General features: G+C 44.7%; 1 protein-coding gene across 1 annotated transcript; it reads left to right on the top strand.

Annotated features, from left to right (window-relative positions):
* Positions 1–4,477: 4,477 nt before the first annotated feature.
* On the top strand, positions 4,478–15,168 carry LOC119461053 (60S ribosomal protein L11). The gene is made up of 5 exons (XM_037722232.2): positions 4,478–4,586; positions 5,638–5,763; positions 9,182–9,331; positions 10,993–11,235; positions 15,112–15,168. The coding sequence occupies exons 1-5, from the start codon at positions 4,575–4,577 to the stop codon at positions 15,148–15,150; spliced, it is 570 nt and encodes a 189-aa protein (XP_037578160.1). The 5' UTR covers positions 4,478–4,574; the 3' UTR covers positions 15,151–15,168.
* The last annotated feature ends 244 nt before the right edge of the window (positions 15,169–15,412 follow it).

The following is a 15,412-nucleotide window of genomic DNA, read 5'->3' on the forward strand; positions in this document are numbered from 1 at the left end:
TAGTATAACACTTGTGTGCCATGCCCACGGAGTAAGATAAGACAGGAGCGCCGACTCCGCTCGTCTGGAAGGGACACATTCTGCAACGCCGGCTCCTGCTTCACAGCGTGTTCGCCAGACGGTGCTACGAATGAAGAAAAACTCTGTAGCGGAGAGGAGCAAAGGCGCGGGGACTCTCTCGCGGCACCTGCTTGTCAGCTGCTCCGCGCACGCCCTCACGCCGCATAGCTCTTGCGGTTCACGGAGTGACGTTAGCAGGAGAAACAAGTCATGTATCATTTTATTTAATTTATTTTATACAGGCCAAATGTGGGGCATTTGTCAGGTGGCCTACATGGAACTTTACAAGGCACAGGAAGAGAAAATAAACAAATTACGGAAACTAAGATGTAAAGAAAAGCTATAGCAAATGGTAAGGCGATATAACGGCAGTTCGGGTGGTCTCAAGCGATGACAGACGACAACGAAAAGAAGTTTTTATGGAAAAGCTGACGTTTATCACTCTTTTTTATCTGAGCACGCATCAAGTGCTAAGATGCTTCGCTTGCTTCTTTGTTTCTCGCGGTGCTTTTCGTGTCGCCCAGTTCTCTTGCGAGCAGAATCGCCACATTCTCATTAAACATAATAATTAGGAATTCCTGCCAGTGTTTCCTGCTCATTATTTCACAAGAGAAGCTCTGATTATGTGTCTGCATAACTGGGGGAATCATCTCGAAGGCGAGGCTGATAATTTACAGGGTAGCCAGCCGGTATTTACACTGGCTAACCTACTTGTCTTTCTTTCCCTTTCTCTCTCTCTAAATTACGGCATGTCTCTGGACAAGGGAAGGCGCACCTGCACTGTGTGTAGTTGTAGACAAAGTTAAATTGAGCTCCTCTCGTCCTTCTGCATTGGCGTCTTCTGGTTCCTCCTGGCATTCAGCATCATTGAGCTATGCCAAGCTTCCCTAAACAAATTGAAGGAACGGCTCTGCTTCGAAGTCGAGGCACTTTCGTTACATCTAGTAGGACATCGCCTTTGTCTTTGCTGAAGTAACTATCAAAAATAAGCTGCTTCTCGAAGTGTCGCGCACATATTTTGTCCATTGCTTTAAGCGCTCGCTTATTTCAGGAATTTTTTGACGCCACTGGTGCAGAAGATCAGATGGCGAAGCGAAGAGCGAAAACGTTTCGCGTCCTTTGCCATAACCAGATTTACAGCCGGGAACAAAACACTGTCCTGTTGCTCAGTCTCTTCACGCACAAGTATCAAGATACCTTGTTCCGTCAGGCATAAATGAACATACTGCAGACATGGTAAACAAAGCGAGGAAGACGAAAATTTCGCACCTTCGCTTCCGCGCAGACGTAGAGGATTGAAAAACAAGTACTTCTGTTGTGTATTTTTGTACAGCATCATTTATCGTCTGTTTCCTCTAAAGACATCTAAAAATGTTTCGTATGCGTGCATAAAAGCGCTACCGCGTGTTTATTTGCGCTTTTATTATTTGTGCGCATATATTTTTTGTGTTTGATTGCTGTCAAATTGAGACGGCCGAGAGTCCACGTTTGTAGCAGACGACACGCTCTGCGGGTGCCGCGCTACAGTGTACTAGAGCTGCGCTGCCCGTTCTGCGCCGCCGTCGCCGCCACTCAGCGCATGCGCACATGAAAGCAAGCTGTTGAGTGTTTTCCACGCGCCTCGACAGATGGCGCTACGCGATGTATAAATTGCGTAACGCCCCCCCTCGCCGTCAGTGCGCCACCATAGAATAAAGAACCAACTGGCGCCACTGGTTCCAGTTATTGGTGAAGCAGATACCCATGGTACGGTAGGCTAGATGGGTAGGTGTGCCGACCGAGCGTAGTTCACCACTTCTCCGCATCATGACGCAAAATTGGCGCTGCGGACAGTAGAACGGTTCAGCGGCGCGCAACGACGGCTGCGCTCTGTAGACGAGCTGCGTGTCTGATAGTATCGCTTGCCTCTGATTGTATCTTTGAAGTGCGCGTTATAATACCGTTCTGAGCAGTGTAAGCCAAGCCAGAATGAGGAACTTGTTGTTGTCGTCTAGTCAGAAAAAACGAAATGCTGAAGTAAATTTTCTAGCTTGGCAATCGGTCACATTTATTGATATAAACGCGGCGCTCCAGCCCATTGCATTAAAGACGTAAATGCATTTTTTCCATGCATAAAACAATACTGCAATGGTTTTATACGGTATGTGGAACCGTGTTTACATGATATTTAGCGAGTTCTAATGTTTCAATTTCGAGAAATCCAGCTATTGGTTTTATTGCTGCGTCAGTTACGGTATATCTAAAATGGTGCGAGAAGAATTGTGTTGGAAAGTGCATATGGTTCACTGTTTCATTGTAATAAAATAGAGTAATACGTCTTGGGCTAAATTCGTGAATATATTTAAAATACAAGAAATGCTCTCGTAACTTGAGTCAGCAAACGCACCAACATAAATAGCCTAGCGCCAGCGAGGCCGCAACGTTGGTCCACCACATCATAACATTATTCACAGCACACGCCTCATCTTCAGGTGATTCTTCTTCTCCCTGTTGCTTTCGCGCGCCATGTTATTGCCCTTGACAAGAAAGTAAACGCGTATAATTGAACAGAACTTCACAACATCGTTTGTGAGCTCTTTCTTGTGCCGCTTACAGCCGAACAAATTCGAGGGATTCAGCTGCAGAAAGGATGCAAAGTCGGCGATACACTGTTCCTTCGTAACTCATTTAAACTGAAGCACAGTTTGAAGGCGTCTTCGAGCGATGCTACCAGTTTTTTTAGTGCTTCAGAAGGGAGCAACAGCCCTGACCTACTCATTCTGTTGAATTTAGTAATGTCCCTGAGCAATCGGAGCACTTGGTTCTTTGCAGGAACTTCCTTGCTACATAGCCTGCTATATAGAATATCAGCCTAGAATCACTTTTCTTTTCCCTGTAGCAGCGCAGCGGTGCTCGATGTCGCAAGCGCTGAGCACCTCATGTGCGGCTTGAAAATTTCCAACGTCGAGGAGCTCATGGACGTACGCTTTTCGGTGTACCGCTTGCTCATTAACGTCGCCGATACAATCTAGCCACCGCACCGATATTGAGCAAGCTACTGAGCAGCTCGGGGTGAACATTTCCGCTGTCAGACAGTGGAACAATTCCGCTGTCTTTCTCACAAATTTAGAGCCCGACTTGCAGTTCGGAGCGAAGCAGTAGGTCTCCTTGGTGGTCTTGATTGGTGGAGCAACGCCGCCGCTAATCTCGCCGGTCATTTTTGCGACCTGGAACATTCCACATCGCTTAGGAACTTACAAACAGTACGAGAGATGCGGAGCTCTTCACCTTTGAAACTGACACGAACAGACGACATACAACTATTCCAATACGGGCTTTAATTTTTTTTTTGCTCGCCGCCAGTCCGCCAGCCCCCTGTAGCAGACGACGCGCGCTGCGGAACCGTTCTACTGACCGCAGCGCCAATTTTGCGTCATGACGCGGAGAAGCGGTGAACTACGCTCCGGAGGCGCCGGTCGGCACACCTACCCATCTAGCCACCGTACCCATGGTGCACAATGGGTGTTCTGTGGTGCACATATCAGCCATTATAATAGCTCGGTTTAATGTATCTTGGTATTGCTTATGTTAACTCTCGTATCTGCTATTTGCTGCACATAATTTAACAAGGATTTAACCTTTTGTAGTGCCATAGTTGCCCCGTCAAAGTAGCTTTGTCCAGGTCAATTTTGTTTAGTTATCATTGAATATTTTTCATATAGTTGAGTTGGTTTTTACGGGGCAGTAGAAGAATTACCAGTACATGTCTGCGCTTCTAAGATTACATTCTAATGTATAAGGACTTCGTGGAACATTTCCTTTGTGGAACATTTTCATTTGGAAAGGTTTTCTGAGGTGGCCACAAATTATCTTGGAAACGTGAGACCATATCAACGAGGTTACGACGCCATGCAAAGCAAGACGCGTAGAAACGGCGCGTAGCGAGACCCGGTCGGTTTCGGGATGGAAAACAGACGTATAGCAGCATGGCGCTTTCCTTCCTCCATGCATAGGAGCATCTGTACTGCGTGGCCTCGTATATGCTTATGGTAGCGCAACGTGTAAATAAGTGATATACAGTAACAGACATTCTGCTCCTCTCGCCAACTAGCAACACTGAGTTGTGCCACTACGCACAAAATCTCGCATCATGCTCACATAGGGAGCCACCGTAACATAAGTTTTATGAAGGAGGCTATGGTTTCATTCATCAAAGTGACGCCGTGGCCACCATCAACACTGCGATTGATTATGCGTCCAAAAGCAGAATTTATTCTACTGCATCAAAGTTATGGCTAGTCAAGAATGAATACAAGATGTCCCTTGACATTTGCACAAAGCAAGGATATGCGCCAGAAGCAGGCGCCATAAGAATTTATTACTTGTTTGACGTGAATCTGTGAATGCTTTAACGCTAGCGATGACAGCGCCAAAAAGTTGCAGTGTCGGACCACCGTAACCGGACGAAGAAAATACACGAAAGAGCCGCTGTCGGATAAGACAAGACAAGCCGAGTTCTTTTTCCGGTCGGCATCATGACGGCGAAGGTACGCTGAAAATTTTTCACATTTTCAATCAAAATTCATCGGGAAAGTGCATACACGATACCGTTTTTCTTTATAGCAGCCTGACGCACGAGAGTTCCTGTTCCGTCGTAACATAGTTAATTAAAGTGTAATAAGTTGTTAAAGTACTTTACGTTGACTTTTACGCTTGTCTCTATGCTGTTGGTGTTTGCATGTCCGTAAATATGTTAAGCGCAACGTGTATGCTGGCGAAGTGTTGAGCGCGTGTACAACTTACAAGTCAATTTCATGGCTACTTTGGGATTTTTCCGTCGGCATGAGCTGCAACGAGTGATTCCAGGCCAGGCCTGGCAGGGTCACAATGGTTTCATGCCTGGGCATGTCTAGTCTTGTCCACCCGCGAGTTATTGTCCGTGGTCCTATGTAGTCATTCTAGAGTTTCGATCCTGCCAGCATGAGTAAAAATGCGTGTGCTGGTGTTACTGCAGAATAAGTAACATGCGTGGGAAGCCTTTCGAGAGTTGTATGGACTTCCAATAAAAGCGCAAACCTGCCCATTATAAAGGCCTTATGAACAACGGTTTGCTGAATAAGTTTCCAAACATGATCGGGTGGAGGGCCCTCACGGCGGCTGCCCCCCTTTGTGCCACTCGGAAAAAAAAGCTTTCCTTTCAACGTGATAGCCCGTTGTGAATAAAATGCCCCTTTCAAGAGCATTAAATTCATTATGGCGCATGGCTGTGCTACCAGATACATGGCATCGAAATCATTCCGTCAACAGGAAAATATAACTTTTTTTTTTTTTTAGAGTACAGCATCGGCACACTGCAGATAGCGATAGCACATGTTGCGCTTATTGATTCGAACAACCATATCGCTATTTCGGGGCACTTAAGCAGTAGAGCACCGCAAGCTTGCCATTTCTTGAAAGGAATTTACGGTCGACAATGGTCGTACTTCTGAAGAATGATGAAAGTAGGTCTGCAGAAATGACACTGTGGCTGCTGTGGACTTATGGAGGCATGTTTTGTGAATGCATTGACATGTGCTTGGTACCCACCTTCCTTTACAGACGAAACTGCCGAGAAAGGACAAGAAAGACAAGGATAAGAACCCCATGCGGGAGGTTCGGATCCGAAAGCTGTGCCTTAACATTTGTGTTGGTGAATCGGGAGACAGGCTGACACGAGCTGCCAAGGTGAGCCTTTGTACAGAACTCTGTTATACTTCCGGCACGTGCTTCCCTTTCATGTTTCATTTGACACTAATGTTATGGCTTATAGGTGTTTGTAAACATCACAACTTAAAGAAGCTATTTAGGTTTTGTGTACACAAGAAACATTAGCTATTACTACTAGTGAATTAGTTATTTTGTGTTAGCCGGCAAAGATTAAAATTTTCACAACCAGAAACATCTACCTGGAATGTTGGTTATGGCAGCTGGTGTAGCACGTAGAGACCTCTAAACATTTTCAGTTTTGCTTAGCGGTGGTGTTCTCCCCATCTGATGTCCTATATAATCGGGAGAAGAGGTGTAAGTGCGTAAGGGAATTGCTCGAGACATTGAAGTACAAGTTTGTGCTTATTGTATTCATAAAGATTGAAAAACTAAGTGCTAAATTTTTTCTCGCGCATTTCTATTTGCTCCAGAGAAATGACCAGCAAGAGCTATGTTGCAGGAACGGGATTAGTATGACCTAACAAATGCTGCAGTTGCCCCTTTCAGGTGAACAGGTGCACCCATTTATGTCATGTTGGTGCTGACCATAATAATCCATGATAATGCGAGACAAATGATGTTATAAGAGCACTAATCGGCTACCCCTCTGGCAAGAAGCCTACAGTATCGCACATTTTTTTCTAGTCTGCTTCCACTAGTGTAGCTGATTAGTACATGTTCAAAGTACAAATGATTACACATCTGGGAAATTTTTTGCCATGTGAATCCAAGTCAGACTATAGTTTTTCCTCTAAAAGCACTCATCGGCAGGCACTGAATGCGTGTTGTGCACTCAGCCCTGTGTTGTATGTCAACAAGTGCAAGAGTAAATCCTCCTCTGCAACGTGAGGCCCGAGTACGAATTCAGGCTTTGCTACTAAATTGGAGGTACAGCTTGCACCACATTGGTACATCAATTTACTTTCAATATATTTTGTCCATATGACCTGTCTCTGAGGTGGCCATTTGGTGGTTTGAGCATATTGACCCTTTTCGCAAAGCAGTTTGTTCTAGAGAGATGAGATGACGCTTTCGGTGGTGCGCCGAATGTCGCCTCGGCGGCATGCACGAATCTAATACCCTTACTGCTACCTTCTACCTTACTGCTACCTTCTACCCTTACTGCTACCTTCTACCTTGTTTCTGTGCGATAAGCTGTAGGAAATGCAACAGTTTTCGCTCACGCACTCTGCTCCAATTATGCTGGATTGAATCCTGGATTGAGGCCGTGTGCAGTAGTTGGCTGCAACAATAGTGACTTGCATAATAAGGAATGTAATGAATATGTGTGGCCAAGTTCGCGGACCGCTGCTGCAACTGTTCGTACGTATTTCTGGCACTTCAAAATGTATGGCTTACTTTGAGGATACAGACATTTGCTCGTAGCCAGCGTTGCATTGCTAAGCTTCACAGAAAGGGCTTCAGCCCTTGTACGTCGGCAAGAGTGAGTACTGCTCGTTAAACAATGATAAAGGGAGTAGCGCTGCTTCCTGTCATTATAGGGTTCGCGCACAGTATCTTCACACATCTACCCCAACTGGCACGGAAACTTACGCCCACTCTTTCGCCAACGTGTCAAGAATAAGTAAACGGGTGCACACTGGAATGTATGCGCATGATAAATGACTACTGCACTGATAGTGCACGAATAGTCGAAGCTAAATGTTTCGTGCTGGTCCACAAGATTAAGGAGTTACTAGCGATAATACGACTTAGCTACAAGGCATTACAATGTACAGAACAGCTATGTTTTCAAGCCTTGTGCGTAGCAAGAAAAACATGATGGAACTGAGCACCCCCGCAAGCGATCGGGCAGAAAATAATCAGTGACTGCACCGAGCAACATTACTGAGTCGGAAACGTGACAAGCCGCTGGTTCAAAATATTTGCCAGATAAAGAATGAAGAGCAAGACACGCTGATCCTGATTCAATTCATGAGCGGAAAGTTTGGATAGCTTGGAATACATTTTAGCCCCGCTATTAGAGCAAGCACCATATACGCTGCTCGCACTGTTTGGATGTAGCTTCATCAGCTCCGAAAGCACTTCTCTGAAGCTGTAGCCAAAGCTTCGTTTCGTCCACCCAGTCTCACCGTCTACGATGTCTCCCGAAACAGAGGTTTGCTAAGCCGCGCAGGTGTCATACACTGTAAACAGAGGCAGTTGAGGCAAGCAATGGTCGAGTCACCACGTAATAAACATGGCACCGCGCATGGAATCGCCACGAAAAGGGTCAATATGCACATTGCTAATGCAGCACTTTTCTGGCATGTTTGTTGACTTGATTTCTCCACCAGAGAAAAGTAGATGTCCACTACTTTTGAGTCTTTAAAGGAAAAGACATATTCCAGCATAGTGTATTTGCTAACTTCTACAATTCTATTGTAATGACTTTTAGAGCTCATATATGATTTTTGTATTAGCATCAATGATTTCAATCTTCGTTTGTCAAGTTTAACCTTTGCAAAAGTTCATATAGAACTGTTTCAATTGACATTTTTGGCCGTAATAGACTTTGTCAAGATATAGTTAAATGCATTCATGTTTTTTTTTTTTTTTGAATGAAGGTAATGCAGAACTGATTTCAAAAGCATAAAAGTATAGTCGCTGACAAAATATTCACACCTGGCGGTTATTTGTACCTACCTGCATCAGTGACATTTATAGGACTTATACAAATTATAAAACCAGCATATAATGGCAACTGAACTTTTGTCAGCTGTTATGTTAATATTTCATGAAGTGGACTTATAAAAACATTTTTTTTTTTCGTCATGTTGGTCATTCTTTCTGTGATTCTGTAGCGCAAAGTGCCCCTCCAGTGTTGCTACGAACAGTCAGCGAATCTTTAATAACCATCTTTCCTTTGGGGCAATGAATGCCATTAAACAATCAACATGATTTGTTGTCAACCTTTTTAATATATCTTGTTAGTATTTGGTGTTGTATTAGCCATATTATAAGGTTGGCAAGTTTGGTAATTGATTGTGTGATGTGGAGTGGTACTGATTTCATTTGTGCAGCCTCCTGTTCATGTGGTATACAAGAGTTGCGACAGGGTTAAGATTCACTGCATAGCAGGTCTAGCCAAGCCATGATTAACACGGCCGTGTAATAATGGAACTGCATAATCCATGAAAGGTCGTGACAAATAGCAGCTATCGTATCGTAGTTAAGTGCCAGCACTAATAGGCACAGGTTGTATCACCCATCTCGCAGAGTATTTTGCCGATCTGCATTTGCTTGTCGTAAGAACACTGGTGATTGTATCGCTAAAGCGTGCAGAAGCATATGCCTCAGCCTCGAATGCAGACGACTTGGACATTTGGTTCAAGGAAAACGCTCGCATCTCTGCTGCAGGTTTCAATATGTTGAACTGTCTTTTGACTCTCATCAGGTGCTCGAACAGCTGACAGGCCAGCAGCCTGTGTTCTCCAAGGCCCGCTACACTGTGCGATCATTCGGCATTAGGAGAAACGAGAAAATTGCTGTGCACTGCACCGTCCGGGGCCCCAAGGCTGAGGAGATCCTCGAGAAAGGCCTCAAGGTGTGTGTGATGTTCAGCTTGCAGGTGGCATGTTTCAGGCGCCCTTTGGTGCAGCTAAGGCTGTTGAAAAATTGGTGCCTGATGCTTTGATATTTAAACACTGAATGTGAAAAGTAATGGAGCCATCTGACACATTTTAGCTGCTTGCTTCTAATATGATAGGCACATACAAGAGTAGTGTAGTTTTGACAAGAAGCCTGCATGATCACAATTTTGTTTGTTTGGCCTGCTTCCACGTGAGTAACTGATCAATGCGTGTTGAAAGCTGGTCATCTTTTCTAGATTTAAAGCGGCCACATGTGCAGCAATTGCCAAAGCACTCATCGGCAGGTACTGAATGCGTGTTGTGCACTCAGCCCTGTGTTGTATGTCAACAAGTGCTAGAGTAAATCCTCCTTTGCAACGTGAGATCTGACAACAAATTCAGGCCTCGCTACTAAATTGGAGGTACAGTCTTTGTTAAAAGTATACGGACTGCATTGCCTGTGACTGCCAGGCTCTTTCAGGGGGTTTTGTTGGTTATCATTATATTTCATTACCCTTAGGAATCAAAAAGAACTCGTACTTGCCATCTAGCTGTCTGGATTGTTAGGAGCATCTGAGAGCTATTTTAGCTGCCTGCTTCCAATAGGCACATACAAAATAGTCTACTTCTGTCTATTCATCACCCCCCCCCCCCTTTCTTTTTCCTTTTAAAAATATGGGTTCAGAAATTGTGTACACATTAGAATTGAATACGAAACAAACGCTTGCGGCATTGGCAGCAGCCAAACTCGGCAGCGTCATCACCATTTGTGCACAATATGGCAACAGACGCTTTTGTGTAGGTTTACAACATTCATACACTACTTTCATTAAAATACTCATTCAAAAGAAGAGTGATTTTACATAATCTAGTGGCAATGAGCTGTATCACATGTTCTTGGTGTTCCGCAAACTTAGATGCGTCGCAGGATAAACTGGTGAAATTGGTAGTAAAGGCTTGGTCCATCGGCTCATTCACGATGCTTACAAAGCCATTCTAAGAGTGCAGAGCCTCAAACACATTGGACAGCAAGGGGGGCACATTGTGTTCTGTAGACAGCAATAGAAGTGTTTGAAACGTGAGCATGAATAAGTGCCCATTTTGTTAAGGTCATTAGCAGGTTGCATCTTTTTTGCATTGCAAAAATTGGTTCTGCACTTCTTTGTTTTTCTTTTTCTGGATAAGAATGATAAGACAGCGATTCTGGCACATAGCTCAGAATGCCACTGCTCGTGGACACTTATGTGTCTAATGCTAGTCATGCAAAATCTTTCAAGTGAGAAGGTATCATTGAAAGTGATCTGAGAATCCAATGCACCTTTTTATGTCACTTTTGGGATGTCTCTCATTCTCTGCTGAATCCAATATTTCTGACTTTAGGTGGTCTCTTTTGAGTCTGCATTATCATTCGGTTTTAATATTCAACATGTTTGCGTAATACATTTCCCTGGCATTAGATTTTTTTTCTTGCAGTCCCGTGGAAAACGTATTAGATGTGTTCTATTGTAATCATTTTTCAAGAGCCCACTAATAAACCAGTTAATACAAGATTGCTACAGCTCCTGGAATTAAGAAGAATCAAATTCACTGGCTCCTCTGAACTGCCATGTGGCATGCCTTCCTTTCCTCCATGCAGGTGCGAGAATACGAGCTCCGCAAAGATAACTTCTCGGACACCGGGAACTTTGGCTTTGGTATCCAGGAGCACATTGACCTGGGTATCAAGTATGACCCCACCATTGGCATCTACGGTCTGGACTTTTACGTAGTTCTGGGCCGGCCAGGCTTTAATGTTGCACACAGGCGCCACAAGAAAGGCACCATTGGTTGCAATCACCGGCTTTCAAAGGAAGAGGCCATCAAGTGGTTCCAACAGAAGGTCAGCATCCCCATGTGGCTAATGATTGTTTTTACTTCCTCCCCTCTGGAGCTTTCATTTAACAACCTTTGTGCAAAGTGGCTGACGCTCTGTTTCATAATAGCAGGCGACGCTACAAAAGCTAGACAAACTTCTCACTGTTCGCATTTGCGTTTAAAAAAATGGCACTTCACATATAAAAGATAGAGGTATGTGACTTAAGTTGTGTGTCATAAACCATGTTTCTGATCTATTTACCACTGAATGATTGAAGTTACTTGCTTCATCGACCAGTGGCCACAGTGGACCACCCGCATGTGCGACCAAAATATAGTATGTCATACTCTAAGTGCAAAGGTGCACAATTATGATTTGACATATTGTTACGTCCACAAGCTGTAGTTGTATATATAAGGTAATTTCGTTGAAGGGGTTGCAGATAAAACAGCTTCGCTCCATAACACATGGAGTGGGACTTCTATGACTGCACCACTTGTGTAGGTTCCACAGCGTTGCCTTTTAAGTATGAAATAGAGTGTAGTATTTGGGACGGTATTTCATAGCATAGAATTGTGAATTCTTTTTTTCTCAACTGCATCACCCAGTTTACTAGGTTTCAGAACCGACAGTAGTCTTGAGACAGATGCAGCATGATCAGCTTTGATGAGTGTAGTGTGAATATTTATGTTGGATCCGTTGGAAATAAGTTTAGTTTGGACATACCAAGCATTTTTCGAAAACTGTCTTGGATTACTAAAAAAACCCCGGGTGATTCAAGGCTCAAATGTAATCAGAATTAGCAAAATAGCTTAGGCAATTTCAATAATTTTTGCTAATTAACTTCTCAATAGGTGTGCATGTTGTATTTGCAGAATTAGTTTTCCAGTGTTCAAAGCATACCCTCATGCTGGAAACTTTGTGGCTAGTGTCAGTTGTGAGAAATTTAGACAGATAACGTGCTATGGAATGCATTGGTTTCCAACATTTCTTTCTAGTGAGGAAACATCTAATGCAAGGGTTGTCAGACAGCTATATGCCAAGAGCCATACAAACTTGTCAGAGAGCCTTGAGTTGTAGTTTGGACACTCCTGATATTGTGTGTAGGGCAGGCAGCATTTGTCTATTGGCGTAACACAGTGAGTGCCACGGGAAGGAAGGTGCAGTAGATCTACCAGCGTTATGCGAGCAGGAGCTTACGGGTTTGATTGCTGGCTGCAGCGGCCACTAGAGTTACTGTATATGCTACCAAAGGTAGCAGAGTTGCGCGTCTGATTTATGAACGCCGATCGTGCCTCCATTGGCCGAACGCCATCACGTGGGTTCCAAGCAACCATGCACTGAGGAGAAGCTGATGCTCCGGTCAGTTTCTTGTATTTCCCGACGCCGCCGCTGCAGCGAACTGGATTAACGCTAGCCAAGTTCAAAGCGAATCTGGTCGATCTTGGCGTTCGCTGTTACGTGCGTGTCAGCTGCGGAACAACACAACGTGCGCAGCAGATCTCCCAGGTGTTCAATCGTAGTTCCATCGAAATTCCACCGTAATCAGACAAAAACAGCTAATATTGCAGTAACCAAGTGATTTCTACTTCGCTGCTGGTGTAAATTTTCGGCAGTGGCGTAATCGTGTTGCTGCCGAAAACTTACGCCAGCAGCGAAGTAAAATACACTTGGTTACTGCCGTATTAGCTGTTTTTGTCTGTTTGCGCTCTGCGCCATCAGATGGCAGCACCATACAGGCCGCTCACGTTTACGGTTCCGCCTACTGGCCCCAACGCTCGGTCCGCCTGCGCGTTTACCCGATAACCGGACAAGCTAAACCGCTCTAATTGACCGGGTGCTCTGCTCCCAACTGCACCAATCGCTCGGAAAGCGGAAAGTTCCGAGAAGGTGCACAGGTAAACGCACAAGTCCAAAAAACAACTAATATTATTCGCGCTCCATCTCACGCCGCGCGTTAAAAATCAGCAGTGCCTTTTTTTCTTCTTGACTATTTTATCTAGTGAGCTGTTTCCATGCGCTTTGTTTGCGATTAGACGGAAAAGCGGTTCACACGCGATGGAAAAGCACCCATGGCCGACCGACGACACGGTAGGCATGTCGCCTGCAAAAACGGAGTTCGGCTTCACCACATAGGTTTGGTTGCTTGCTAGGCAAGATGGCGGACCTACGCGCAACTCTGCTCCCGTAGGGAGCATATACAGTAACTCTAGCGGCCACATTTTGATGGGGGCAAAGCGCAAAAATGCACGTGTATCTTGATTTTTGCGATAAAATTGAGTGAAAGTTTTACAATTAGTTTGATTTAAAAAAAACTAGGTAGCCAAAATCAGTCCTCCACTATGACCTCTCTGTACCCCCTGTGTTGCTTGGGACCTCACACCCCACGAAACAATCAAATGCAGTTGAGGATGGCAGAGGGGTAGGCTGTGTGTGGCAGTGCTCGTGGCTTCAAGTTCAATTGGCGATTCATTGGAGGACATTATCTACTCCGGAAATGCAGCTAGTGCAGTAGAATCCCGCTAATTTGTTTTTCACGGGACCGTAACAAAAAAAAGTAAGCGGGGAAACGCAAGAGCCGAGAAACAGGAAAAATTGAGAAATTAGAGTAATGTTTAACTGCACACAATATTATTTAAATTCTTACGTGTAAAAAAAAAAAGCCGGATAGTAAGGATAGTTTTAGTTTGATCGTCTGTATAAACATTCACTATATTAATGAGCAGGGTGTCAGCGCACACAGGCAAACATGAACATACCACACTCGATGAGTGCGGACACGTGCTGTCAAACGCTGGCGTAAGGAAGCGCCGCAGCAGCAGTGAGCGAAGTGACCTTTTGGTGCTGTCTATCGCTTGAACGCAAACTGAGCGTGGAGAACACAGTACACGCAAAGCTACGAGCCGCCGACGCACCTACACTGCCTGGACTCTGCCCCCAACGCAGATGGCTTTCAAGATACAGACCACGCGCCGCCGCGCAGTACGCAGTTGATGCCACAGTACAACGCCGGCCACCATCCCTCCCTTCTCGGTGCCTTGAGCGCGACAGAGGCGTGCTTCCTCTTTCTAGAATCTCCCTCCGTCCTGCCCCCTTTTAACAGCGAAGCTGTTTAAGCAAGCCGTAATTTGTGGTGCGTAGCAAAAAACTACCAAGGACTTTCTTGCCATGTTTACCAAGCTTCTTGTAAGAATGTACAAATTATTCAGTTCTTTGAAAGTAAATTGCAACTTGCGTTTGCAAAATACTTCAGGATGTGAAAAATCAGCTGCTCCCAAAAGCCAAATTGCCTGCTCCAAAACGAAATTTCTGTTGCTTCAAATCAGAAGTCCGCAGTAGCATCACTGTTTCATTTGTGTTCTCAGCTGCACTATCGCACTTCATCGGCAGGCACTCATGCTTTATCGGCATGCTGTCCTGTGTTGTATCTCAACAAGTGCAACAGCAAATCCTCCTTTGCAACGTTGGGCCTGACAGACATTCAGTCCTTACTACAATATTGGAGGTACAGCTTCCGTACTGCTGATAAAGCGGTCATTCTTAAAAATGCTGTTTGCATATGACCCCTTTATGCTGGCAGCTGCTTTGACTGACAAACACTTAGCCACTGTTCAGAGTAATTTTTAATATTCTAGAATGTTGCAGCAAAAGATAAATCTTATCACTTTGGCAGGGGTGCTGTTGTCTTTTTGCCCTTTCATACTCTCCTTGGGACAAAAGGCCTCTGGCAGTGCACTTCGGCTGCAATCGCTCACATTAGGCAGAACCAAGGGCCATTCTACCTGTTCGTCGTTTGGGGGGGGGGGGGGTACACCTTTTTGTTCAGTTTACAGTATTTTCAAGGTTTAGTTTGAGGACCTGAGAAATGGTAACTAACGCTGTGATATTTTCTCTTTGCAGTACGATGGCATCATCTTGCCCGGAAAGGGCGGCAAATGAATCTGCTGTCGGCCACATGATTCCTCACAAATAAAAATAAAAAAAAAACTCACATGGTACATGTTTAAGGTGCTTTGTTTACATACAAACATAGTCGCCGACCGATAATTTGGACACTTGATTATTCGGTCAGCACCGCCACTAGCCCCATAGACTTTTAATGTATAAGGATGACAGAAATTTTGCACACCTCACAGAGTGCAGTGTCGTAATTTGGCCACTGAGGCAAGCAGAAATAGCAATATTTTCATTTTGTTGCCGG

The sequence above is a fragment of the Dermacentor silvarum genome, chromosome 8 (genome assembly GCF_013339745.2).
Source record: "Dermacentor silvarum isolate Dsil-2018 chromosome 8, BIME_Dsil_1.4, whole genome shotgun sequence".
Classification (NCBI taxonomy): Eukaryota; Metazoa; Arthropoda; class Arachnida; order Ixodida; family Ixodidae; genus Dermacentor; species Dermacentor silvarum.

What these genes read in the sequence shown, in the direction of transcription:
- LOC119461053 (XM_037722232.2), top strand. An exon ending in TCCTCGAGAAAGGCCTCAAG is followed by an intron (nt 9,332 to 10,992) that starts GTGTGTGTGATG and finishes TCCTCCATGCAG; the next exon opens with GTGCGAGAATACGAGCTCCG. An exon ending in TCAAGTGGTTCCAACAGAAG is followed by an intron (nt 11,236 to 15,111) that starts GTCAGCATCCCC and finishes TTCTCTTTGCAG; the next exon opens with TACGATGGCATCATCTTGCC.